We start from the raw sequence: 27394 nt of genomic DNA, 5'->3' as shown, positions 1-27394 counted from the left end.
GACACTCCTCTGTCTGAGTTAACTTTTTACTGCAGATTCTGGCTTCAGAGCAAAGTGCTTTCCTTCCAGGCTGACTTTAATATTTAACTGTGTGAGTCTGGTGCCTGACAGAGAGATCCTGGATGTTGTGGAGGAGAGAGAGAGTGAGAAAGGAAGAGAGGTGTTAACACAAGTCAAACCAAGAAATGCATATTTTAAAAGTGAGAATTTGCCTGTGCAGGAGCAGTGATCTTGAAAGAGATTCTCAAGACCTGAACATGGATGGTTGGATCCACCGAAGATATTTTCATTAATTTTATGGTTCTTCAAAGACACATCCTAAGACGAATACTAAAAATTAAGGATATTTGACTAGAAGTGCTTCATGTAGAACTCCACAGTTGTGTGTTGTGCTGCTATGGGCAGTGGCAGCAGTAAGAGCAAAAGAAGAGTCATCAACTTCTGCAGCCAACAGCCCCTGCGTCCTACAGAGATTCTCAAAGATGAAAGTTCTATACAAGGAAGAGTTGCCAGTAAGCAAAATGAAGAAGATGACGGGAAGACAGCAAAGGCCACCCAGCCTGGTCAAGAGATGAAAGACAGTAGGTCCCCTACAGATGACCCAGATCTTCAGCTACTAGATGACATACTGACTGAGTCTGAGGATTCCTTGTCTTGGCAGGAGCCCATATGTAAAGGACAGAAGATGACAACCTCACCCCATACTGACTGTCATCCTGACTTGCTGTCACAATGCCAAGAAAATAAAAAACTGCGTAAAAAAGTTCCAAGGATGCTACAAACCACATCAGAGCTACAACCTGAACCTTCTGAGAGTAGAGAAACCCAACACAGACCGCAACATATAGAAGACAGCAAAACAGTGAGTAGAAAGCTGACCTACCACCTGAAAGAGGGGGATGGCTTCACAATGCTAAAAGCTGAGGGCTCTAGTTACCACTAAGGCCGGGATCACACATGCGAGAATCACGTCCGTGTCTCGCATGTGAAATCCAAGCTCTGGCGCCGGCACTGTGGAGCGGAGCGTGCGGCCGCATAGGAACACATGGAACCGCACGCTCCGCTCTGAAGTGCCGGCGCCAGAGCTTGGATTTCACATGCGAGCCACGGACGTGTTTCTCGCATGTGTGATCCCGGCCTAATTCCTATAACTGCTGGGAATACTTTCCTGCTGAGCTCCTGCATCTAATCTGTCATTGCACGTGCCATAAAATGGTCATATTTTTTCGACAACCCGTTTCAAATTCTGCATCTTCCGTAAACCCTTACCAACACTGCCAATTTTATTATTTGCACTTTCCTTTCCTTCTTCCCCTTCTTACAAGAGTCAATACTTTTTTTTTCCATCGATATAACCAGATGAGGGCTTTTTTTATTGAGGGACAAGTTGTAGTTTTCAATGACCCCCTTAATTTTATCATATAATGTACTGAGAAATGGTAAAAAAAAATTCCAAGTTCAGCGAAATAGGGAAAAAAATAAATTCTGGCAATGTTTTTGGGGTGTCATTTTCAGTTTGTTGTCCGGAAATTTTCTCCTGGTCAGTACAATATACTAAACTTGTATAGTTTTTTTATAAGTGGTCAAAAACAATTCAGAAACTTGTAACAAGAAAAAAAAATTGCTTTGTTTGTTTGACCATTTTTTTGAGTTCCTTAACATTTTTTCCTATTGATGGAGCTGTTGGAGGGCTTATTTTTTTGTGGCATTTCGGGATACATGTAATCCATTTTTAGGAAATGATCTGGCAACCAAAAAACAGATACTATAGCATTTCAATTTTTTTTGTTTCACAGCATATAACACACAGGTTCAAAAATGTTTATATTTTGATAAATAGGACTTCTGTGGACACAGTGATACCACAATATCGCATGTATAATTTTTTTTATATTTCTTTATTATTAATGAAAACAGGATGATGCACATTTTTGCTTTAACTGGTGAATATTCCAAAACCTTTTTTTTTTTTTATTGTTTTTGAATTACTTTATTGACTTTGCAATTGTATGATGGCTTATTCTATATCCAGCGATATTGCAAGCATTGGTTAGCAGCAGAGCCAGCTGTATAACACAGCCAGCACCTGCCATTTGTGGACTGCACTCAACTTCTGACCCCGATCCTGACAGAGGACAACCTATGTCAGGAAGCAAATTAAGCGTGGAAGTTTCCTGCTAAACCCCATGTAATCAGCTGTTACGAGTTGGGAGCGAGTTCTGATTTCCCTGCTCCATGTTTTGTACCAAAATCTAGCAGCACATCATTGGACGCTGCTGAAGGGAAAGCCAACAATAATCTGGCCAGGGATCCTTGGCAGCTTTTAAAGTATGCTTTTCTCTGAAATGCCGCATCGTCAAACATACTTTGCTGAGACTATACAGCCACTGTATGACACTACTTACTGTCCGTGGATTGGGCAGCATGTATCAGCTGTCAGGTTCACTTTAAGCTGAAGTGGGTGTTACCAGATAGTTTTCACTGGGGGCTGGCACTTCTCCCTGTTTGAGTTGCTATTTGATAACACCCATTTGGGCTTAACAAAGTTAACTCATTAGGTTCCAATAGTTTGTTTGCTAACCTGCAAAATAAAAAAAAAAATTTTTAAAATTATTCTTCCCTGCAGCGATTTTTACAACATGTGTCCAGTTGAACATCAAAAATTTGATCAAAGGTCCTCATTAATGCCGCGGTTACTTTCTCACAGCAGCATTTATGGCAAGTGGACCTGGAATTGCTGGGTGCTGCTAAGTTGGAATGGCAGCCAGGGGTCTGCTGAAAGCCCCCATGGCTGCCATGTTGAACTGCAATGAAGCCCTTCATAGGAGACCTTGGTTTTAGCTAAGTTATGGAATACAGTCGTATTGTGGTGTATAGCCCATGGAATCAATCACAGAATCCAGGCCAATAATGGGTCTAAAAAAAGAGGTAAAGGGTAAAAAAAGAAATCAACCAAATACTAAAAATTTTAATCAAACCCATTTTCCTCCCATTAAAAATAATCTAAAAACTATGCAAATTTAGTAGCACCATATCCATATAAGTAAATTATGTCAAAGTATAAAATGATTTAACCCATACGGTAAATGCCAAAAAGTAAAAAAACTATCAAAATGCCACAACTTCCGTTTATTGGACGCTGCATCCCCTGCAAAAATGGAATTAACAGTGATCAAAACATCATATGCACCCCAAAATGGTAGTAATAAAAACCACTTGACACACAAAAATAAAAAACTCCTTTGACAGAAAAAAAATGATGCTAATAAATAATATGGCCGCTATGATAGCGATCATTGTTTTTCTACCAAAATCTGGAACAGCAAATAAACCTAATGTGCAACTTGAGATATTTTTGTTAATCTTCATTGTGATCTGATAACGTCCAGTGTGTAGAGATGTCACAGGTGACTGGAAACTGAGGCCTTCACTGGGAACACAAATATGCAGGATTGGCTGCAATGTAGAGGAAATCTATTACATCTGAACGGGAATAAATGCTTCTAGCGCCACCCTGTGGTGAATCCGAGGGAGGCTTAGTGCACAAAGACGTAATACATGTCCATATTATTCATCTATGGGGCTCAAAATACCTCAGATTTCAATTTGGAGGCCTACATACAAAGCTCCTGCTCAATCCAATCCCATATTACAGGAGTAATCATTCCTAGAAGTTTTGCTGTGGGAAACTACAGCACTACCGAGTTCCAGAACCTCTGGGGTACACAAGACCCTAATATTTATTAAGGACTAATGTGTATAAGGGACTCCTGCCAAAATCAGTTGTTTAGACGTCATATTTCTATTGCATAGACCGGGGCTTCACAATCTTTTTCTACTATGGCCTCACCATCCAAAATGTTGTCATAATATTATATCTACAGAACGTAGGGAGAACAAAAGTGAACTAAACCAAAAAATAGTGCAGCCAGAGAAAGGGCTGTGCAGCACAGACTCACTTTTAACCCAACTGCCCCCTCCCAGCTGAGCCTCGCCAATAGCTAGGGGACGTCTCACCAGAGAGACCATCTTAAGCCACATTCACACTTTCAGTATTTGGTCAGTATTTTAGAATAGCCCAACACACGGCCTCTCCATGCATGTGTTGTGACTGTCACACAACCGCGACACACGCAGCTGCGGAGCCGAACAGGTGATCAGCCTGCGCGCTCCATGTATCCGGGTTCCCTCTGCAGCTTATGTGGTGAGCCAGTAGCGTAGCTACCGGGGGGGGCAGAGGGTGCATGCGCCCCGGGCCCGGTGCTCAGAGGGGGCCCACCCGAGCTACACTATGGTAACTGTATCGGCGGCGAACTCTGCTTCAGGAAAATGGCCGCCGCAATCTCCATCTGCGCACGTGCGGCATCCCGCGGCCATTTTCCTGAAGCCCCGGGAAGCCGAGAAGTACCATCTGCGCACGCGCGGCCTCACAAAGCCGCGCCCACCGATAAACCACGGAATAGCGTAGATCGCGCTCTTTTCCTTCAACTGCGCACTGGATTCGCCTGTTGGGCATGCGCAAACCACTACGCCACCAACGGAAAGATGACCAAGATCCTGGGGGAAGAAACAGCGATGTCACCACGCCCATATGACCAGACCAGCGTGACAGCCCAAAACGGCGACTTTACAGAGGTATTTCGACAGCATAGGTGGGGAATAAAGGCTCCAAAAATACACGAATTTAAAGCACAGCTCTGCCCCTATTTAGCGCTATTTTTATCTCATCTTGAAAAAACGGGGTGACAGGTTCCCTTTAAAGTCTCTTTCGTCAGCCATTCGTGTATTGGAATGGTAAACTCCTTCTTGTAAAAAAAAACAACCTGCATTAGAATAAAACTCGATGGCATTTGCTTAAGGACTGTCCCCTTTTTATACCCAAAGTGTCATCAGAAAGGAATATTAATCAAGATATTGATCTACCTATCTTCTTTCTAGATCCTCTATCCTTGGATAGAAGGTAGGTAGATGCACTCAAAAGAGCCCTATCAAGACAGGCCCAGATAATTCCGCACTGAGACTGCTTTGTTTCTCCAATTTCAGGGCCAAAAGAAAAGTTTTAAGGGTAGTAAATCTATGCTAGCCCGGCGGATCAAAGGGTCTGTTGTCTCAGCTTATAACTTAATTCATTGCTGTATTCAAAGATGATGTCTCTCTCGCTTTCTTCTTTTTATGGGGTCCGACTGGTTAATTAGTTACTTGAGTAAATTAATCTAATAGTTTTCTTCTGTTATAAATGGGAGGAGCTAAATGTTAACCCTTTGTGCATATGCTGACTTTGGATTGAAGGAAAGATACATTCCGGTTAGTGAATTTCGACCTTTGGTGCAATTAAAAAAGCACATCCACCAAAGTTTGTATCCTCTTAATACAGTGGGGGAAATAAGTATTCGATACCTTGCTGATGATGACAAAGACATGAACAGTCTATAATTTAAGGGTAGGTTAATTTCAACATTGATAGATAGAATATCAAAAATAAAATCCAGAAAATAACATTATATAAATTATATAAATTTATTTGCATTTTGCAGTGGGAAATAAGTATTTGATCCCCTACCAACCATTAAGAGTTCTGACTCCTACAGACCAGTTAGTCGCTCCTAATGAACTCGTTACCTGCATTAAATACATCTGTCTTACATAGTCACCTTTATAAAAGACTCCTGTCCACAGACTCAATCAGTCAGACTCTAACCTCTACAACATGGGCAAGACCAAAGATCTTTCTAAGGATGTCAGGGACAAGATCATAAACCTACACAAAGCTGGAATGAGCTACAAAACCATAAGTAAGATGTTGGGCGAGAAGGAGACAACTATTGGTGCAATAGTTTGGAGAAAGAGAAATGCTGTCTATGACCCAAAGAACACCATCCCCGCTGTCAAGCATGGAGTTGGAAACATTATGTTTTGGGGGTGTTTCTCTGCTAAGGGCACAAGACTGCTTCACCGCATCAGTGTGAGATTGGATGGAGCCATTACCATAAAATACTGAGTGACAACCTTCTTCCCTCCGCCAGGACATTAAAAATCGGTTGTGGCTGGGTCTTCCAGCAAGACAATGACCCAAAACATACAGCCAAGGCAACAAAGCAGTGGCTCAAAAAGAAGCCCATTAAGGTAATGGAGTGGCCTAGGCAGTCTCCAGACCTTAATCCCATATAAAACTTATGGAGGGAGTTGAAGCTCCGAGTTACCAAGCGACAGCCTCAAAATCTTAATGATTTAGAGATGATCTGCAAAGACGAGTGGACCAAAATTCCTCCTGACATGTGCGCAAACCTCATCATCAACTACAAAAAAAGTCTGACTGCTGTGCTTGCCAACAAGGGTTTTGCCACCAAGTATTAAGTCTTGTTTGCCAGAGGGATCAAATACTTATTTCTCACTACAAAATGCAAATAAATGTATATAATTTATACAGTGTGATTTTCTGGATTTTATTTTTGACATTCTATCTCTCAATGTTAAAATTAACCTAACCTTAAAATTATAGACTGTTCATGTCTTTGTCAGTGGGCAAACATACAAAATCAGCAAGGGATCAAAAAATTATTTCCAAGACTGTATATTACAATAATCATACTATATATCACCGTGTACTTACAATTGCTAATTTTGTCTTTCTACCCAGATAATCTCTTTTCCATTAGGTCTGACATCACGTGATTACTAACAGACTTAGGGTACCATCACACAGTGGCATTTTGATCGCTACGACGGCACGATCCGTGACGCTCAAGCATCGTAACAATATTGCTCCAGCGTCGTAGACTGCTGTCACACTTTGCAATGTACGACGCTGGAGCGATAATTTCATGACGTATGTGCGATGTAGAAGCCGTTGGTTACTATGCGCACATCATATACAATATCGTGCACACCTTTGTTACACCATGCGATCATGCCGCCACAGCGGGACACTAGACGACGAAAGAAAGTTTCAAACGATCTGCTACGACGTACGATTCTCAGCGGGGTCCCTGATCGCACGAGCGTGTCAGACACAGCGAGATCGCTGGAACGTCATGGATATATCGCTGGAACGTCACAAATCGTGCCGTCGTAGCGATCAAAATGCCACTGTGTGACGGTACTCTAACTGAAACCTTCTAAGCTCTATGTAGAAACTGGAGGTTAATTTTACTTGTATGACTCATCAGTCACTGCAAAAGTCAATGGCAGGAGGGAGCAGTGAGGCAGCCGGGTCAGGAGTTGAAGAAGGGAATGATTTCTGCAGGGACAAGAAACCTCCTGTTTCTACATAGAGAATTAGCTGGGTAGAAAGGCAAAATGAGCAATTGTAAGTATACAGTGCTATATAATATGATGACTGCAATATATTAAGAAGATAAAAACGTTGATGAGAAGAGGAGGAGGAGGAGGAGGGTTTCTTTAAGCACCAAATGAGTGAGATTCAATGAATGATCCATATGTAAGTGCTTCCAGTTAACAACAAAATCTGTATCATCATGAAATTGAGAAATATCATCACACCTCCTACAGACGGTTGCTATCATATGATTGACAGTTTAAAACAATTTTGCTTCTTTTTTTGCATATGTTGTTACTTTATTTTCAAGCATTTTAACGCTCAACACATAACTCATCTACAAGATTTAATTGTGAAAAAAGCATTCTACTTCCTAATGTCGGGAAATATTTATCCCTGACGGTGCACTCTTATCTCCATTTGATTGATGTGATGATGCGCATGTTTGACAATCAGCGCATTCATTCCTCAAGGGACTGCCAATATGCTTGGCTTTTTTTTTTTGCAGCCCCATGAAGAATAAATGGTGCATTGGTTGGGCATGTGCTCTTCCGCTCGATCTAATGGGGATAAAAGTGCCCCAGGAGATAAAACATTATTTGCCCTGCTAATCAGCGCGGGTTCCAGCAGTCGGACACCAATCGATGAATATGTTATGCTGTTTTGGATAGGTGACAGCTTGTTTTTACCAGATAAGCCCTTTAAATATAAAATGGAAGTTAAAGAAGAGCTGCATGTTTGTCAGGGCAGACTGGATCATATCAGCACCCATTGTATTGTGTTTTCTGGAAGATATGTCAACCACAATTGGTTACCAAAGTCAACATGACTCAACATATTAACAATGCTTTCTCCATTTTAGGCCCCAGGAACCAGAATGGCCTTTGAACTGGAAAACAACAACTTACCCATGTACGTATGAAAAAAAATCTCAGTGATTCTTCCTGTAAGGTCTTATTTCTATGTACAGTGGCTTGTGAAAGTATTCCCCCCCCCTTCCCCCCACCCTCCCCTTAGCATTTTTTTGTGTTTTGCTACTTCACAACTTTTTTTTTTTTTTTGAGGGTTTGTATCAGCTCATGTAAAGAACATGCCTACAACTGTGAACATTTGGTTTTCTTTTTACTGTGAAGTAAACAACAAATAGGACAAAATAACTGAAAACGTCAGTGTGCATAACTATTCACCCCTCTAAAGTCAGTACTTCCTTCCCAGTCTCAAATCATTGACAGAATGAAACAGGATTTGCTCAAAAATATCCCTGTATTTCGCACCATCCATCTTCCCCCTCGACTCGGACCATTTTCCCTGTTCCTGCTGACAAAAACAAAATCCCCACTGCATGATGCTGCCACCACCATGTTTCACTGTGGGGATGGTGTTCTTGGGGCGATGAGCTGCGTTCGTTTGGTGCCAGACAGCTTTTACCTTGATGGCCACAAAGTTCAATTTTGGCCTCATTTGACCACAGCACCTTCCTCCATACATTTGGTGAGTTTCCCAAACTCAAAATGAGTCTTAAAAAGTTTGTGTGTAAGTAAAGACTTTTTCTGCCCACTCTTCCATAAAGGCCACCTCTATGGAGTGTATGTCTTATTTTGTGCTCGTATAGTTTATTTGCAGATCTCCTTGGTCTTCATGGTGTTTGTTTAGTGGCGCCTCTTGTTAATGGTGCTGCAGCCTCTGTAGCCTTTCAGGAAAGATAAAGTTTATACACTGACAGACAGGTGACAATTAGATTGCACACAGGGAACTTCCTGTCACTAAGCATGGGAGTTATGGATGGAAATTGCTTGCACCAGACATTTTTAAGGGCTTAATCTCAAAAGGGATGAATACATACGCACATGCCAATTTTTAGTTATTTACTCCCATAAATTTAATTTATACCTATATTTTTCTCACTTCACCAACTTTGACTATTTAGTTCTGATGCATCACACACAAATCACATTACAAAAATATTTAAATGCAGATTGCAATGTAATAAAATAGGTAAAAAGCCAAAAGGGTGAATAATTTCACAAGCAGCTGTAAGTGGCAGAACTGCAGGAAAGGTAGACAAAAGAATGGTGCAATTTTTCTTAATAAAACGTATACAGTATTATTTAACCCCTTAATCCCATATGACGTACTATCCTGTTGAGGTGACCTGGGACTTAATTCCCAGGGATGGGATAGTACGTCATAGGCTCTCGGCCGCGCTCACGGGTGTCAGCTGATTATTACAGCTGACATCCGGCACTATGTGCCAGGATCGGTCTCAAACCGCTCCTGGCACATTAATCCCCGGAACACTGCGATCAAACATCGTAGCGTTCCGGCGGCATAGGGAAGCATTGGGCAGGGAGGGGGCTCCCTGCGTGTTTCCTGAGACCCTCGGAACAACGCGTTGTGATCGTGTTGTTCCGAACGTCTCCTCCTTGTGGGCCCCGGATCCAAAATGGCCGCAGGGCTCCTTCCAGGTCCTGCAGGGAGGTAGCTTACACTGCCTTTCTGACACAGTGCATTGCAAAGTGTCAGATCAGCGATCTGATGCTATAACATGACTGATCAATATAGAATGTCAGGAGGACTGATCAATATAGAGGTGTCAGGAGGACTGATCAATATAGAAGTGTCAGGAGGACTGATCAATATAGAAGTGTCAGGAGGACTGATCAATATAGAAGTGTCAGGAGGACTGATCAATATAGAATGTCAGGAGGACTGATCAATATAGAAGTGTCAGGAGGACTGATCAATACAGAAGTGTCAGGAGGACTGATCAATATAGAGGTATCAGGAGGACTGATCAATATAGAGGTATCAGGAGGACTGATCAATATAGAAGTGTCAGGAGGACTGATCAATATAGAGGTGTCAGGAGGACTGATCAATATAGAGGTGTCAGGAGGACTGATCAATATAGAAGTGTCAGGAGGACTGATCAATATAGAGGTGTCAGGAGGACTGATCAATATAGAAGTGTCAGGAGGACTGATCAATATAGAAGTGTCGCCGTTCCACTCTAGACGCACAATTGTACAGGTGAGACACCCAGAGAACCATCAAGTGGTCACATCAGAAAGGGACAAACAACAGGCCTTCCTAAAATATTACACTGAACTATACAGAGAACGACCATATAGCTCACAGGACACGTGGGATCTTATATCCTCGACCGCACTTCCAAAAATAACGAGAGACCAAAGGGAGCAGTTGTCAGCTCCAATAACTACTGAGGAGGTGCGGTCGACGATTGAGTCCCTACACAATAACAAATCACCAGGACCTGATGGTCTAACTGCTGAGTATTACAAGATGCTGCAGCCAAATATCATCCCCACGATGGTGGACTTACTTAATACCATATACACACAGGGGGAACAAGTGGAAGGCTTTCATGAAGCCCACACAATTCTTCTACCCAAACCAAATAAAGACCCTCTTGAGGTAGGCTCATATCGTCCGATATCCCTACTAAATGTAGACTATAAAATACTCACTAAAATCCTGGCGGATCGCTTGCAAGAGTTTCTGCCAGATTTACTCATACCTTCACAACTGGGTTTTACAAGAGGCCGTCACTCTGCTCTGGGGGTTAGGACGGCTGTAGCCGCAACAGTTCTTGCTAAACAACAAAATTGTCCTCCCACACTGCTACTCAGCCTTGATGCTGAGAAGGCATTTGACTCAATATCATGGAGCTTTCTGAACACGGTTTTAAGGTACAGAGGCTTTGGCGACATCTTTCTTAGACTTTTATACATCATACAACATAACGCAACCACTAAATTATCCATAAATAATTTATTATCTCCTCCAATCACTTTGGAAAGGGGAGCAAGACAGGGATGCCCAATCTCACCGATACTTTTTAATTTGGCATTAGACCCACTATTAAGGTACCTGCAGGAGTGGCCAGGCCTTCAGGGATTACAATTTGGGAACACAGAAATTAAAATGATGGCTTTCGCAGATGATATTTTAATCTTTATGTCAAGACCTCGGATCAATCTGGGCCCTTTGCTTTCAATAGTAGAGCAAAAGGGAGCACTAGTGGGTTTCTCAATAAATGTGACAAAATCTGAAGCTTTGATGCTCTCGGGACCCGCAAAACCTACGTGGGCTCAAAAGTACCCTATTCAGTGGAAAACCCAATCTATTACATATCTAGGTGTTCAAATTACTAGATCTCCAGTAGAACTACAGCGGACCAACCTGCAGGCATTTATCAGGTCATTGCAAGATGACTTGAATGCATGGAGCAGGTTCACCCTATCTTTTATAGGTCGGGCAAACCTAATAAAAATGATCTCTTTCCCGCGGTTGTTATACCTGTTTAATGTCCTGCCGTTCTATTTAAGACCTGTAGATGAACGCAACATCAATAGACTATTCCGCAATTTCATATGGCAGGGAAGGAGACCTAGAATTGGACTGTACATCCTCCAGCAGCCTAAGACTAATGGGGGAATCAATTTCCCAGATGTTAAATTATATAATCTGGCAGCCAATATGCGGATCCTTAGGGACTGGCTGAACGGTACATCCACGTATTCATCCACTACCGTAGAATCATCTCTGATAGGTAATGGGTCCCTGGTAAGCTTATTACATTCCCCTTATCCCTCATTATCATCAGACCACGAAAATAACCCCTTATTCATGTCAATGTGGAGGACGTGGGTGGTGGTGCGTAGGAGGCTACACTTGTCCAGTGGTGTTTCGCTTGCACAATCATTTTCCAATAATCCTAGTTTTCAGGATGGAAAGGCACACCCCATCTTCTCTAGATGGCAGAGAGGGGGTTTACAGTCCATTAGGGACATAGTTGACACACAGACAAGAACCGTCATTTCATTTGCTCAGGCATGCACTTTGTTCGACTATATACGCGCACACCCTTTTCACTACATGCAGCTGCAAAGCTACGCACATAGTGTCATACATGCTTTCAACGACAATGACTGGCAGGACGAGTTACTGAGCAAGTTAAATACATGCACTCAGAACAAGGGTCTGGTCTCGGGGTACTATACATTCCTTCGTCCTCTGATGCAGTATGATGCCGTAGGGGTGGGAATTACAAAATGGCAGGTGGATGATGTCTCCTTTACACCATCTTTTATCTTGCGGGCATTACAGAAAGCACTCAAATATATACCTTCTGTCTCTTATTGGGAAATGGCGTTACAGATCCTGCACAAAACCTATGTTTCACCAAAACGTAGTTATCTGATGGGGAATCTGGCGAGCCCGGCCTGTTCTAGATGTGGGGAATTTGAAGCGGACCACTATCACTGCTTTTGGGCTTGTCCACAAATTCAATTGTTCTGGCAGCGTATACATACCTTCGTGTTGACGCACACCTCATATAACATCACACTTACTTCAGCCTGGGCTCTCTTTGGTCATATTACAGATAGTGATGTCCATATACCATATCATGGTAAAAAATTCCTTTTTATTATCTCAGCTGCAGCTCGTAAAACAGTTCTGCAAAACTGGTTGGCGCCTAAAGTGCCCACATTGCGACTTTTCCTAGAGAAACTTGCTTTTTTGTTTAGAATGGACTGGATAGAGGCTTCCCTCCAGAAAGAGAGAAGGACTCAGACATTCTTTGACACATGGGAACCATTTATAGCGATTCTTCCGGCTCACACTAAGCAAGGAATCAGAGATTGTTTTGAGATGACTACTTGGTTCTTGGAACAAACAATAGCAGGTCGTCCGCCTCTGTGAGGATGATTCGCGGATTGAGACATATAAACCTGAGGATGTAGGAGTGGAAGCCGTGTGCTCTTCCCCCTTCCCCCTTCCTTCATTTCCCTCATGTGTTCTTCTCCCCCTCCCCCCCCCTTTTTTTTTTTTTTTTTTTTTCTTTGTTATGTTTAGGCAAATTATTTTATTTACTTACTGATTGATACAAGAATGTGCAAATTGTATTCCCCTTTTTTTTTTTTTTTTTTTTTTGTGTGTGTTTTATCTAAATTTTATATCTGTATTGTCAAAAAAGTTTAATAAAAGCATTATTGGAAAAAATATAGAAGTGTCAGGAGGACTGATCAATATAGAAGTGTCAGGAGGACTGATCAATATTGAAGTGTCAGGAGGACTGATCAATATAGAATGTCAGGAGGACTGATCAATATAGAAGTGTCAGGAGGACTGATCAATATTGAAGTGTCAGGAGGACTGATCAATATAGAAGTGTCAGGAGGACTGATCAATATAGAAGTGTCAGGAGGACTGATCAATATAGAAGTGTCAGGAGGACTGATCAATATAGAAGTGTCAGGAGGACTGATCAATATAGAAGTGTCAGGAGGACTGATCAATATAGAAGTGTCAGGAGGACTGATCAATATAGAAGTGTCAGGAGGACTGATCAATATAGAAGTGTCAGGAGGACTGATCAATATAGAAGTGTCAGGAGGACTGATCAATATAGAGGTGTCAGGAGGACTGATCAATATAGAAGTGTCAGGAGGACTGATCAATATAGAAGTGTCAGGAGGACTGATCAATATAGAGGTGTCAGGAGGACTGATCAATATAGAAGTGTCAGGAGGACTGATCAATATAGAGGTGTCAGGAGGACTGATCAATATAGAAGTGTCAGGAGGACTGATCAATATAGAAGTGTCAGGAGGATTTATCAATATAGAGGTATCAGGAGGACTGATCAATACAGAAGTGTCAGGAGGATTTATCAATAAAGAGGTGTCAGGAGGACTGATCAATATAGAAGTGTCAGGAGGATTTATCAATATAGAGGTGTCAGGAGGACTGATCAATATAGAAGTGTCAGGAGGACTGATCAATATAGAATGTCAGGAGGACTGATCAATATAGAAGTGTCAGGAGGACTGATCAATATAGAAGAGTCAGGAGGACTGATCAATATAGAGGTGTCAGGAGGACTGATCAATATAGAAGTGTCAGGAGGACTGATCAATATAGAAGAGTCAGGAGGACTGATCAATATAGAGGTGTCAGGAGGAATGATCAATATAGAGGTATCAGGAGGACTGATCAATATAGAAGTGTCAGGAGGACTGATCAATATAGAGGTGTCAGGAGGAATGATCAATATAGAGGTATCAGGAGGACTGATCAATATAGAAGTGTCAGGAGGACTGATCAATATAGAGGTATCAGGAGGACTGATCAATACAGAAGTGTCAGGAGGACTGATCAATATAGAAGTGTCAGGAGGACTGATCAATATAGAAGTGTCAGGAGGACTGATCAATATAGAAGTGTCAGGAGGACTGATCAATATAGAAGTGTCAGGAGGACTGATCAATATAGAAGTGTCAGGAGGACTGATCAATATAGAAGTGTCAGGAGGACTGATCAATATGGAAGTGTCAGGAGGACTGATCAATACAGAGGTGTCAGGAGGACTGATCAATACAGAAGTGTCAGGAGGACTGATCAATATAGAAGTGTCAGGAGGACTGATCAATATAGAGGTGTCAGGAGGACTGATCAATATTGAAGTGTCAGGAGGACTGATCAATATAGAGGTGTCAGGAGGACTGATCAATATAGAAGTGTCAGGAGGACTGATCAATATTGAAGTGTCAGGAGGACTGATCAATATAGAAGTGTCAGGAGGACTGAACAATATAGAAGTGTCAGGAGGACTGATCAATATAGAGGTGTCAGGAGGACTGATCAATATAGAGGTGTCAGGAGGACTGATCAATATAGAAGTGTCAGGAGGACTGATCAATATAGAGGTGTCAGGAGGACTGATCAATATAGAGGTGTCAGGAGGACTGATCAATATAGAATGTCAGGAGGACTGATCAATATAGAAGTGTCAGGAGGACTGATCAATATAGAAGTGTCAGGAGGACTGATCAATATAGAGGTATCAGGAGGACTGATCAATATAGAAGTGTCAGGAGGACTGATCAATATTGAAGTGTCAGGAGGACTGATCAATATTGAAGTGTCAGGAGGACTGATCAATATAGAAGTGTCAGGAGGACTGATCAATATAGAAGTGTCAGGAGGACTGATCAATATAGAAGTGTCAGGAGGACTGATCAATATAGAAGTGTCAGGAGGACTGATCAATATAGAAGTGTCAGGAGGACTGATCAATACAGAGGTGTCAGGAGGACTGATCAATACAGAAGTGTCAGGAGGACTGATCAATATAGAAGTGTCAGGAGGACTGATCAATATAGAGGTGTCAGGAGGACTGATCAATATTGAAGTGTCAGGAGGACTGATCAATATAGAGGTGTCAGGAGGACTGATCAATATAGAAGTGTCAGGAGGACTGATCAATATTGAAGTGTCAGGAGGACTGATCAATATAGAAGTGTCAGGAGGACTGAACAATATAGAAGTGTCAGGAGGACTGATCAATATAGAGGTGTCAGGAGGACTGATCAATATAGAGGTGTCAGGAGGACTGATCAATATAGAAGTGTCAGGAGGACTGATCAATATAGAAGTGTCAGGAGGACTGATCAATATAGAGGTGTCAGGAGGACTGATCAATATAGAAGTGTCAGGAGGACTGATCAATATTGAAGTGTCAGGAGGACTGATCAATATAGAAGTGTCAGGAGGACTGATCAATATAGAGGTGTCAGGAGGACTGATCAATATAGAGGTGTCAGGAGGACTGATCAATATAGAATGTCAGGAGGACTGATCAATATAGAAGTGTCAGGAGGACTGATCAATATAGAAGTGTCAGGAGGACTGATCAATATAGAGGTATCAGGAGGACTGATCAATATAGAAGTGTCAGGAGGACTGATCAATATTGAAGTGTCAGGAGGACTGATCAATATAGAAGTGTCAGGAGGACTGATCAATATAGAAGTGTCAGGAGGACTGATCAATATAAAAGTGTCAGGAGGACTGATCAATATAGAAGTGTCAGGAGGACTGATCAATATAGAAGTGTCAGGAGGACTGATCAATATAGAAGTGTCAGGAGGACTGATCAATATAGAAGTGTCAGGAGGACTGATCAATATAGAAGTGTCAGGAGGACTGATCAATACAGAAGTGTCAGGAGGACTGATCAATATAGAAGTGTCAATCAGACTGGCGGCCTCGACCAATCAGAGACGCGGGATTTCTACGTCGATGCTGTGCCGGTCTCTGATTGGTCGAGGCCTGGCGGCCTCGACCAATCAGAGAGCCGGGATTTCCAGGACAGACAGACAGACAGACAGACAGACGGAAAAACCCTTAGGCAATTATATATCTATATATATAATTGTCTAAGGGTTTTTCCGTCTGTCTGTCTTTCTGTCTGTCTGTCTGTCTTTCTGTCTGTCTGTCTGTCCTGGAAATCCCGCCTCTGGAAATCCAGGCCTCGACCAATCAGCAACGGGCACAGCGACGATGATGTCATAATGGTTGCCATGGCGACAATGATGTCATAAAGGTTGCCTCGACCAATCAGCGACGGGCACAGTCTGCCGCGAATTTGCCTCGATCAATTAGCGACGGGCACAGCATGGCGACGATGATGGCATAAAGGTTGCCTCGACCAATCAGCGACGGGCACAGCGACGATGATGTCATAATGGTTGCCATGGCGACGATGATGTCATAAAGGTTGCCTCGACCAATCAGCGACGGGCACAGTCTGCCGCGAATTCTGGAATCATCATTGTCCATATACTACGGGGACATGCATATTCTAGAATACCCGATGCGTTAGAATCGGGCCACAATCTAGTATATATATATATATCTATATATATTTACATGTGTAAAAAGAAAAATCCTAAATAAAGAAAAAAAATATTGTTCCAATAAATACATTTCTTTATCTAAATAAAAAAAACAATAAAGTACACATATTTAGTATCGCCGGATCCGTAACGACCCGACCTATAAAACTGTCCCACTAGTTAACCCCTTCAGTGAACACTGTTAAAAAAAAAAGGCAAAAAGCAACGCTTTATTATCATACCGCCAAACAAAAAGTGGAATAACACGCGATCAAAAAGACGGATATAAGTAAACATGGTACTGCTGAAAACGCCATCTTGTCCTGCAAAAAATGAGCCGCCATATAGCAACATCACCGAAAAAATTAAAAAGTTATAGTCCTCAGAATAAAGCGATGCAAAAATAATTATTTCTTATATAAAAGTTTTTATTGTATAAAAAAAGCGCCAAAACATAAAAAAATGATATAAATGAGGTATCGCTGTAATCGTACTGACCCGAAGAATAAAACTGCTTTATCAATTTTACCAATCGCGGAACAGTATAAACGCTCCCCCCCCAAAATAAAAAAATAAATTCAAGAATTGCTGGTTATTGGTCATTCTGCCTCACAAAAATCAGAAAAAAAAGCGATCAAAAAATGTCACGTTCCCGGAAATGATACCAATACAAACGCCAACTCGTCCCGCAAAAAACAAGACTTCACATGACTCTGTACCAAAATATGGAAAAGTTATAGCTCTCAAAATGTGGAGACGCAAAAACTATTTTTTGCAATTAAAAGCGTCTTTTAGTGTGTGACAGCTGTCAATCATAAAAATCCGCTAAAACCCCCGCTATAAATAGTAAATCAAACCCCCCTTCATCACCCCCTTAGTTAGAGAAACATAATAAAATTAAAAAAAATTATTTATTTCCATTTTCCCATTAGGGTTGGGGCTAAAGTTGGGGTTAGGGTTGGGGCTAACGTTAGGATTAGGGCTACAGTTAGGGTTGGGGGCTAAAGTTAGGGTTAGGATTGGGGCTAAAGTTAGGGTACGGGTTAGGGCTACAGTTAGGGTTGGGGCTACAGTTAGAGTTAGAGTTGGGGCTAAAGTTAGGGTAAGGGTTAGGGCTACAGTTAGGGTTGGGGCTAAAGTTAGGGTTGGACCTAAAGTTAGGGTTAGGGTGTGGATTACATTTACTGCTGGGATTAGGGTTAGGGGTGTGTTGGAGTTAGGGTTGGGATTAGGGTTAGGGGTGTGTTCGGGTTAGGGGTGTGGTTAGGGTTACCGTTGGGATTAGGGTTAGGGTGTGTTTGGATTAGGGTTTCAGTTATAATTGGGGGGTTTCCACTGTTTAGACACATCAGGGGCTCTCCAAACGCGACATGGCGTCCGATCTCAATTCCAGCCAATTTTGCATTGAAAAAGTAAAACAGTGCTCCTTCCCTTCCGAGCTCTCTCGTGCGCCCAAACAGGGGTTTACCCCAACATATGGGGTATCAGCGTACTCAGGACAAATTGGACAACAACTTTTGAAGTCCAATTTCTCTTGGTACCCTTGGGAAAATAAAAAATTGGGGGCTAAAAAATAATTTTTGTGGAAAAAAAAAGACTTTATTTTCACGGCTCTGCGTTATAAACAGTAGTGAAACACTTGGGAGTTCAAAGTTCTCACAACACATCTAGATAAGTTCCTTAGGAGGTCTACTTTCCAAAATGGTGTCACTTGTGGGGGGTTTCCACTGTTTAGGCACATCAAGGGCTCTCAAAATGCGACATGGCGTCCAATCTCAATTCCAGTCAATTTTGCATTTGAAAGTCAAACGGCGCTCCTTCCCTTCCGAGCTCTGCCATATGTGGGGTATCAGCGTACTCTGGACAAATTGCACAACAACTTTTGGGTCCACTTTCTTCTGTTACCCTTGGGAAAATAAAAAATTGGGGGCGAAAAGATCATTTTTGTGAAAAAATATGATTTTTTAAATCTATTTACATTATAGACTTCTATGAAGCACTTGGTGGGTCAAAGTGCTCACCACACATCTAGATAAGTTCCTTAGGGGGTCTACTTTCAAAAATGGTGTCACTTGTGGGGAATTTCAATGTTTAGGCACATCAGGGGCTCTCCAACAGTGGTTTACCCCCACATATGGGGTATCAGCGTACTCAGGAGAAATTGGACCCCAAAAGTTGTTGTACAATTTGTCCTGTTACTCTTGGTAAAATAAAACAAATTGGAGCTGAAGTACACTTTTTGTGAAAAAAAGTTAAATGTTCATTTTTTTTTTTTAACATTCCAAAAATTTCTGTAAAACACCTGAAGGGTTAATAAACTTCTTGAATGTGGTTTTGAGCACCTTGAGGGGTGCAGTTTTTAGAATGGTGTCACACTTGGGTATTTTCTATCATATGGACCCCTCAAAGTTACTTCAAATGTGATGTGGTCCCTAAAAAAATGGTGTTGTAAAAATGAGAACTTGCTCGTCAACTTTTAACCCTTATAACTCCCTAACAAAAAAAATTTTGGTTCCAAAATTGTGCTGATGTAAAGTAGACATGTGGGAAATGTTACTTATTAAGTATTTTGTGTGACATATCTCTGTGATTTAAGGGCATTAAAATTCAAAGTTAGAAAATTGCGAAATTTCAAAACTTTCGCCAAATTTCCATTTTTTTTCACAAATAAACGCAGGTAATATCAAAGAAATTTTACCACTAACATGAAGTACAATATGTCACGAGAAAACAATGTCAGAATCACTGGGATCCGTTGAAGCGTTCCAGAGTTATAACCTCATAAAGGGACAGTGGTCAGAGATGTAAAAATTGGCCCGGCCATTAACGTGCAAACCACCCTTGGCGGTTAAGGAGTTAAAGCTGTAGAATGCGAAGTTCAAGAGATCCGTGGACTGTGCCATAGAGCAATTCATTTGGTATCTCAAGACCATTTTTATTATTCAAAACTATATTTAAAGGGAACCTGCCAGCTGTACAATCTGTCAGCAGCATGCTGCAGAGCTGAGATTAATGTAGAGGTATGTGAAAAAAAGACTTAGTATAATTAATTCACTAATATTCCTGCTAATTCTGGGCTCAGGAGTCCAGTGGGTGGTCCTAATCAGGACTGACATCCCTGTATGCATACAGCAAAGGTTGTCAATCACTGATTAGGACCTTTCTCTTTACATTCTATATAAAAGGACCACTCCATGCTTTATTTATTGTCCCCTCTATTTGTCATCAGTAATGTGTGTGCATTTAACCCCTTAGCGACCGCCGATACGCCTTTTAACGGCGGCCGCTAAGGGTACTTAAACCACAGCGCCGTTAATTAACGGCGCTGTGGAAAAAGTCAATAGCGCCCCCCAGAGTCGGATTTTCTCCGAGGTCTCGGCTGCCGGGGGTAGCCGAGACCCCGGAGAACATGATTCGGGGGGTTTTTTACCCACCCCGCATTTGCGATCGCCGGTAATTAACCGTTTACCGGCGATCGCAAAAAAAAAAAAACGCGATCTTTTTTTAATTTCTCTGTCCTCCGATGTGATCGCACATCGGAGGACAGAGAAAAGGGGTCCCAGGTAGCCCCCCAATACTTACCTATCTCCCCCAATGCTCCTCGTGGCTCCCGGTGGGCGCCGCTATCTTCAAAATGGCGGGCGCATGCGCAGTGCGCCCGCCGGCCAGCCCCGCGAGAATCTTTGGGGTCTCGGCTGCCGGGGGTAGCCGAGACCCCAAAGAACATGATCGGGGTCGGTTTTACCGACCCCTGTTTTGCGATTGCCGGTAATTAACTGTTTACCGGCGATCGCAAAAAAAAAAAGTAACGTGTAATTCTCTGTCCTCTGATGTGATCGCACATCAGAGGACAGAGAAATAGGGGGATTCGGGGACCCTATCATACTCACCTGTGTCCCTGGATCCTCCTGCTGCTCCTCCTGGCCGCCGGCAAAAGAAAATAGGATTAGGGTTAGGGCTAGGGTTAGGGCTAGGCTAGGGCTAGGGCTAGGGTTAGGGTTAGGGCTAGGGTTAGGGTTAGGGCTAGGGTTAGGGCTAGGGTTAGGGTTAGGGTTAGGGCTAGGGCTAGGGTTAGGGCTAAATTTAGGGTTAGGGTTGGAGTTAAATTTAGGGTTAGGGTTGGGGCTAAATTTAGGGTTAGGCTTCTTTCACACTTACGTCGGTACGGGGCCATCGCAATGCGTCGGCCCGACATACCGACGCACGTTGTGAAAATTGTGCACAACGTGGGCAGCGGCTGTAGTTTTTCAACGCATCCGCTGCCCAATCTATGTCCTGGGGGGGAGGGGGCGGAGTTACGGCCACGCATGCGCGGTCAGAAATGGCGGATGCGACGTACAAAAAAACGTTTCATTTAACGTTTTTTTGTGCCGACGGTCCGCCAAAACACAACTGATCCAGTGCACGACGGACGCGACGTGTGGCTATCCGTCACGATCCATCGGCAATACAAGTCTATGGGCAAAAAACGCATCCTGCGGGCACATTTGCAGGATCCGTTTCTTGTCCAAAACGACGGATTGCGACGGATGCCAAACGATGCAAGTGTGAAAGTAGCCTTAGGGTTAGGGTTGGGGCTAAAGTTAGGGCTAGGGTTGGGGCTAAAGTTAGGGTTAGAGTTGGGATTAGGGTTAGGGTTTGGATTAGGGTTGGTATTAGGGTTAGGGTTGGCATTAGGGTTACGCTTGGGATTAGGGTTAGGTTTGGGATTAGGGTTAAGGTTAGGGTTGTGATTAGGGGTGTATTGGGATTAGGGTTAGGTTTGAGGTTAGGGTTGAGATTAGGATTAGGGGTGTGTTGGATTTAGGGTTTTGATTAGGGTTATGGTTAGGGTTGACATTAGGGTTGTTTTGGGGTAAGGGTTGTGATTATCGTTAGGGTTAGTGATTAGGATTATGGATCAGGTTGGGATTAGGGTTAGGGGTGTGTTGGGGTTAGGGTTGGAGCTAGAATTGGGGGGTTTCCACTGTTTAGGTACATCAGGGGATCTCCAAACACGACAGCCAATTTTGCGCTCAAAAAGTCAAATGGTGCTCCCTCCCTTCTGAGCTCTGCCGTGCGCCCAAACAGTGGGTTACCCCACATATGGGGCATCAGCGTACTCGGGATCAATTGGACAACAACTTCTGGGGTCCAATTTCTCTTGTTACCCTTGTGAAAATAAAAACTTGGGGGCTACAAAATCTTTTTTGTGGAAAAATATATATATATTTTTTTATGACTCTGCATTATAAACTTCTGTGAAGCACTTGGGCATTCAAAGTTCTCACCACACATCTATATAAGTTCCTTGGGGGGTCTAGTTTCTAAAACAGGGTCACTTGTGGGGGGTTACTACTGTTTAGGTACATCAGGGGCTCTGCAAACGCAACATAACGCCCACAGACCATTCTATCTAAGTCTGCATTCCAAAACGGCGCTCCTTCCCTTCCGAGCTCTGCCGTGCGCCCAAACAGTGGTTTACCCCCACATATGGGGCATCAGCATACTCAGGATAAATTGGACAACAACTTTAGTGGTCCAATTTCTCCTGTTACCCTTGTGAAAATAAAAACTTGGGGGCTACAATATCTTTTTTGTGAAAAAAAAATATTTTTTATTTTCACGACTCTGCATTCTAAACTTCTGTGAAGCACTTGGGCATTCAAAGTTCTCACCACACATCTAGATAAGTTTCTTGGGGGGTCTAGTTTCCAAAATGGGGTCACTTGTGGGGGGTTACTACAGTTTAGGTACATCAGGGGCTCTGCAATCGCAACATAATGCCCACAGACCATTCTATCAAAGTCTGCATTCCAAAACGGCGCTCCTTCCCTTCCAAGCTCTGCCGTGCGCCCAAACAGTGGTTTACCCCCACACATGGCGCATCAGCGTACTCGCAATAAATTGGACAACAACAATTGCAGTCCAATTTCTCCTGTTACCCTTGTGAAAATAAAAACTTGGGGGCTACAATATCTTTTTTGTGGAAAAAAAAATATATTTTATTTTCACGACTCTGCATTCTAAACTTCTGTGAAGCACTTGGGCATTCAAAGTTCTCACCACACATCTAGATAAGTTCCTTGGGGGGGTCTAGTTTCCAAAATGGGGTCACTTGTGGAGGGTTTCTACTGGTTAGGTACATCAGGGGCTCTGCAAACGCAACATAATGCCCGCAGACCATTCTATCAAAGTCTGCATTCCAAAACGGCGCTCCTTCCTTCCGAGCTCTGCCGTGCGCCCAAACAGTGGTTTACCCCCACATATGGGGTACCAGCATACTCAGGACAAATTTGACAACAACTTTTGGGGTCCAATTTCTCTTGTTACCCTTGTGAAAATAAAAACTTGGGGGCTAAAAAATCATTTTTGTGGAAAAAAAAATATTTTTTATTTTCACGACTCTGCATTATAAACTTCTGTGAAGCACTTGGGCATTCAAAGTTCTCACCACACATCTAGATAAGTTCCATGGGGGGTCTAGTTTCCAAAATGGGGTCACTTGTGGGGGATTTCTACTGTTTAGGCACATCAGGGGCTCTCCAAACGCGACATGGCATCCGATCTCAATTCCAGCCAATTCTACATTGAAAAAGTAAAACGGCACTCTTTCGCTTCCAAGCTCTGCGGTGCGCCCAAACAGTGGTTTACCCCCACATATTGGGTATCGACGTACTCAGGAGAAATTAGACCACTAAAGTTGTTGTGCAATTTCTCCTGTTACCCTTGTGAAAATCAAAATTTGTGGGCAAAAAGATCATTTTTGTAGAAAAAATGCGATTTTTTTTTTTTTCACGGCTCTACAGTATAAACTTCTGTGAAGCACATGGGGGTTCAAAGTGCTCACCACACATCTAGATAAGTTCCTTAAGGGGTCTAGTTTCCAAAATGGGGTCACTTGTGGGGGGTTTCCACTGTTTAGGCACATCAGGGGCTCTCCAAACGCGACATGGCGTCCAATCTCAATTCCAGCCAATTCTACATTGAAAAAGTAAAACGGCGCTCCTTCTCTTCCAAGCTCTGCGGTGCGCCCAAACAGTGGTTTACCCTCACATATGGGGTATTGGCGTATTCAGGAGAAATCGCACAACAACTTTTGTGGTCTAATTTCTCCTGCTACCCTTGTGATAATAAGAATTTGTGGGCGAAAAGATCATTTTTGTTTAAACAAAAGCGATTTTTTATTTTCACGGCTCTACGTTATAAACTTCTGTGAAGCACTTGGAGGTTCAAAGTGCTCACCACACATCTAGATAAGTTCCTTAAGGGGTCTAGTTTCCAAAATGGGGTCACTTGTGGGGAGTTTCCACTGTTTAGGCACATCAGGGGCTTTCTAAACGTGACATGGCGTCCAATCTCAATTCCAGCCAATTCTGCATTGAAAAAGTCAAACGGCGCTCCTTCACTTCTAAGTTCTGCGGTGCGCCCTACCAGTGGTTTACCCCCACATATGGGGTATTGGCGTATTCAGGAGAAATTGCATAACAAAATTTATGGTTACATTTCTGTTTTTACACTTGTGAAAATAAAAAAAATGGTTCTGAATTAAGATGTTTGCAAAAAAAAGTTAAATGTTCATTTTTTTCCTTCCACATTGTTTCAGTTCCTGTGAAGCACGTAAAGGGTTAATAAACTTCTTGAATGTGGTTTTGAGAGCCTTGAGGGGTGTAGTTTTTAGAATGGTGTCACGCTTCGTTATTTTCTATCATATAGACCCCTCAAAATGACTTCAAATGTGATGTGGTCCCTAAAAAAAAAATGGTGTTGTAAAAATGAGAAATTGCTGGTCAACTTTTAACCCTTATAACTCCCTAACAAAAAAAATTTTTGTTTCCAAAATTGTGCCGATGTAAAGTAGACATGTGGGAAATGTTACTTATTAACTATTTTTCATGACATATCTCTCTGATTTAAGGGCATAAAAATACAAAGTTTGAAAAATGCAAAATTTTTAAAATTTTCGCCATATTTCCGTTTTTTTCATAAATAATCGCAAGTAATATCGAAAAAATGTTACCACTGTCATGAAGTACAATATGTCACGAAAAAACAATCTCAGAATCAGCGGGATCCGTTGAAGCGTTCCAGAGTTATAACCTCATAAAGTGACAGTGGTCAGAATTGCAAAAATTGGCCTGGTCATTAAGTACCAAATTGGCTCTGTCACTAAGGGGTTAAATACTTTGCCATTGTTGTTTTTGCCGTTTCCAGCGCCGCTCTGGTCCTCTCCTACATAATTTGATGACCGCTCTGACTTGCCGGTCAGATGACGGAGCTTTCGTAATGTAAGTCTATGAGCGCTTTCCTCTGCTCCACACACGAGACACTGTGTGAGCCAGGTGGTCACAATTGCAGTGACATAATGCAGCAGAGCACTGGCGCAGCGCTGTAAACGGGGGACGTCAATGATGTGGAAGTATTTTAGTGCACACGCTGTCCACACATTAATAATAGCTAACAGATGGAAACATTACACATAGAGCTAGTACGGTTCTTTATAATATAAAATGTACTACACATAATGTGTTTGGTTTTTCAGGTCAGTGGCATTATTTTCTTATTTATTTATTTTATTTTTTTAACACCGACTGTTCTGGGTATAGCATTTTTCTGGCTGTTTTCCCACAAGCTCTTGTTATGCTCAGGTAAAACACCACCAAAAAAGTTATATTAAATACTTGAGAAAAAAAACAGCTTTTTGTGAAGGACAATGAGAATGTGGAAAGTTGCATGTCCACGCGCTTTTTAACTCTGATTAAATTCTGCATTTTCCTGTTTATTTTCAGGCAGTCACACACGTGTCTGGCTCATACGGAAGCACCAGCCCCTATAGCATATGATGACACAGAAGAAGCCCTGATGGACAGCATTGAACAAGAATACACACAACTCCATCCCGTCCCACCTCTGGGTTGTGGAAATAGCAAAAGACCAATACCTTGATATGTACACGCTGCCCCCGCAGGCCAGGAGGAAGTAGTGCAATAGACTGAAAAATACTTCTTCCACTTCTGGCAGGCCAATGATCTGCAGTCTCAAACAGATCCAGAAGTGTAAAAAAAATACTTCCAATTTAGCTCTAATCCCAGGTTGAGTCGTCCGTGACATTAGTCCAAACAGCACCAAAACCATCCAAAAACACCACGAGAAGTTGCTTGAAGTAAAATTATTAATTTTTATTGGGGAAGGTTAGATGTGTTAGAAACAGCCGCCCAAATAGAAATGAAAAATGGTGTTTTTGAGGTGTGATCCTCTCAAGGAAGAGGCCAGTATAGCGTATGATGCAACTGAAAAGCCTCTTAAAGGAAATCTGGCCTAATAAACAAGTGGTGTTTTGGAAAGTTTTACCATACAAAGGTTTGTCACGTTCGGGGCAATCTTTTTCTTATTTTTTACTTAAGTGCCTATATATTGGACTAAATATAATTTTTGTAATTGTGTTTCATTAAAAATGTAGCACCAATTGCTTCTATTAGCCTCTGTGTTGCATTGTCTATTGTTGACAGTAAAATGTGTTAACAAGGACTTTGTGGGTAGAAGCTGAATTATGATCATAAACCGCATTAAAGGAAAGCTGAAGGTAAATCAGCTGAGAAGAGCTTGGAAAAACACAAAAAATGACAATCTCTCTAGTCAGAATGAGCTCACTGATTGATTCTTAGTTAACTCATTCTGCAGCCAGCAATAAACCGTGCAACACGAAGGCTATAGAAAGCAAATGGTGCAAAATATTCAATGAAACCCAATTAAAACATGATTTTACATGCACTTAAATAAAAAAAATGTCCACAAAGGTGGACAACCCCTTTTAGTTGACCATATACTGTTGATCAAGTACTGGTATGACAATTTCAGTGGGACAAGCTGATAATATAATGTAAATGTGGAATGAAAAATATAAGGAAAAATGTAAGAAATTCAGCCAAACGTGTGTTTGTGGAGGAGTTAAAAAGTAACTAAACGGTCATTTATTTATTTTTTAATCCCTTCACTCCGGGCAATTTTGAATTTTTTTAATTTTTGGTTTTTACTTTCCTTCTTTCAAGAGCCATAACTATGTTTCCCCCCTCATAGCCGTATGAGGGCTTGTTTTTTTGCATGACGAGTTGTACTTTTGAATGACATCGTTCATTTTATCAATTGATCCACTGAAGATTGGAAAAACAATTCTAAGTGCGTTGAAATTGGTAAAAAAAGAGTGCAATTTCACGATTTTTTTGAGGTTTTTGTATTTACCATGTTCACTTTACGGAAATAAAAAAAAAAAAATGACCTGGCAATATGATTCTCCAGGTCAGAACAATTATGCAGATACCACCAAATATGTATGTATATGTGTGTATATAAGGATAGATAGATAGATAGATAGATAGATAGATAGATAGATAGATAGATAGATAGATAGATAGATAGATAGATAGATAGATAGATA

At 41.9% G+C, this 27394-nt stretch overlaps 1 protein-coding gene across 1 annotated transcript; it reads left to right on the top strand.

The window, feature by feature from the left end:
• On the top strand, positions 1 to 27284 carry LOC138638625 (uncharacterized). Its single transcript, XM_069728086.1, has 3 exons — positions 1 to 862; positions 8139 to 8188; positions 25749 to 27284. Exons 1-3 carry the CDS (start codon positions 398 to 400, stop codon positions 25903 to 25905), a joined length of 672 nt encoding a protein of 223 aa, XP_069584187.1. The 5' UTR covers positions 1 to 397; the 3' UTR covers positions 25906 to 27284.
• The last annotated feature ends 110 nt before the right edge of the window (positions 27285 to 27394 follow it).

The sequence above is a fragment of the Ranitomeya imitator genome, chromosome 5, assembly GCF_032444005.1.
Source record: "Ranitomeya imitator isolate aRanImi1 chromosome 5, aRanImi1.pri, whole genome shotgun sequence".
NCBI lineage: Eukaryota > Metazoa > Chordata > Amphibia > Anura > Dendrobatidae > Ranitomeya > Ranitomeya imitator.
The sequence above is the reverse complement of the archived record's forward strand: the minus strand, read 5'-3'. Positions and strand labels throughout refer to the sequence as shown.

Coding starts and splice junctions, on each gene's coding strand:
- LOC138638625 (XM_069728086.1), top strand. CDS start 398: ATGGGCAGTGGCAGCAGTAAGAGCAAAAGAAGAGTCATCAACTTCTGC. Junction 863..8,138: donor ATATAGAAGACAGCAAAACA/GTGAGTAGAAAG, acceptor TCTCCATTTTAG/GCCCCAGGAACCAGAATGGC. Junction 8,189..25,748: donor GAAAACAACAACTTACCCAT/GTACGTATGAAA, acceptor GTTTATTTTCAG/GCAGTCACACACGTGTCTGG.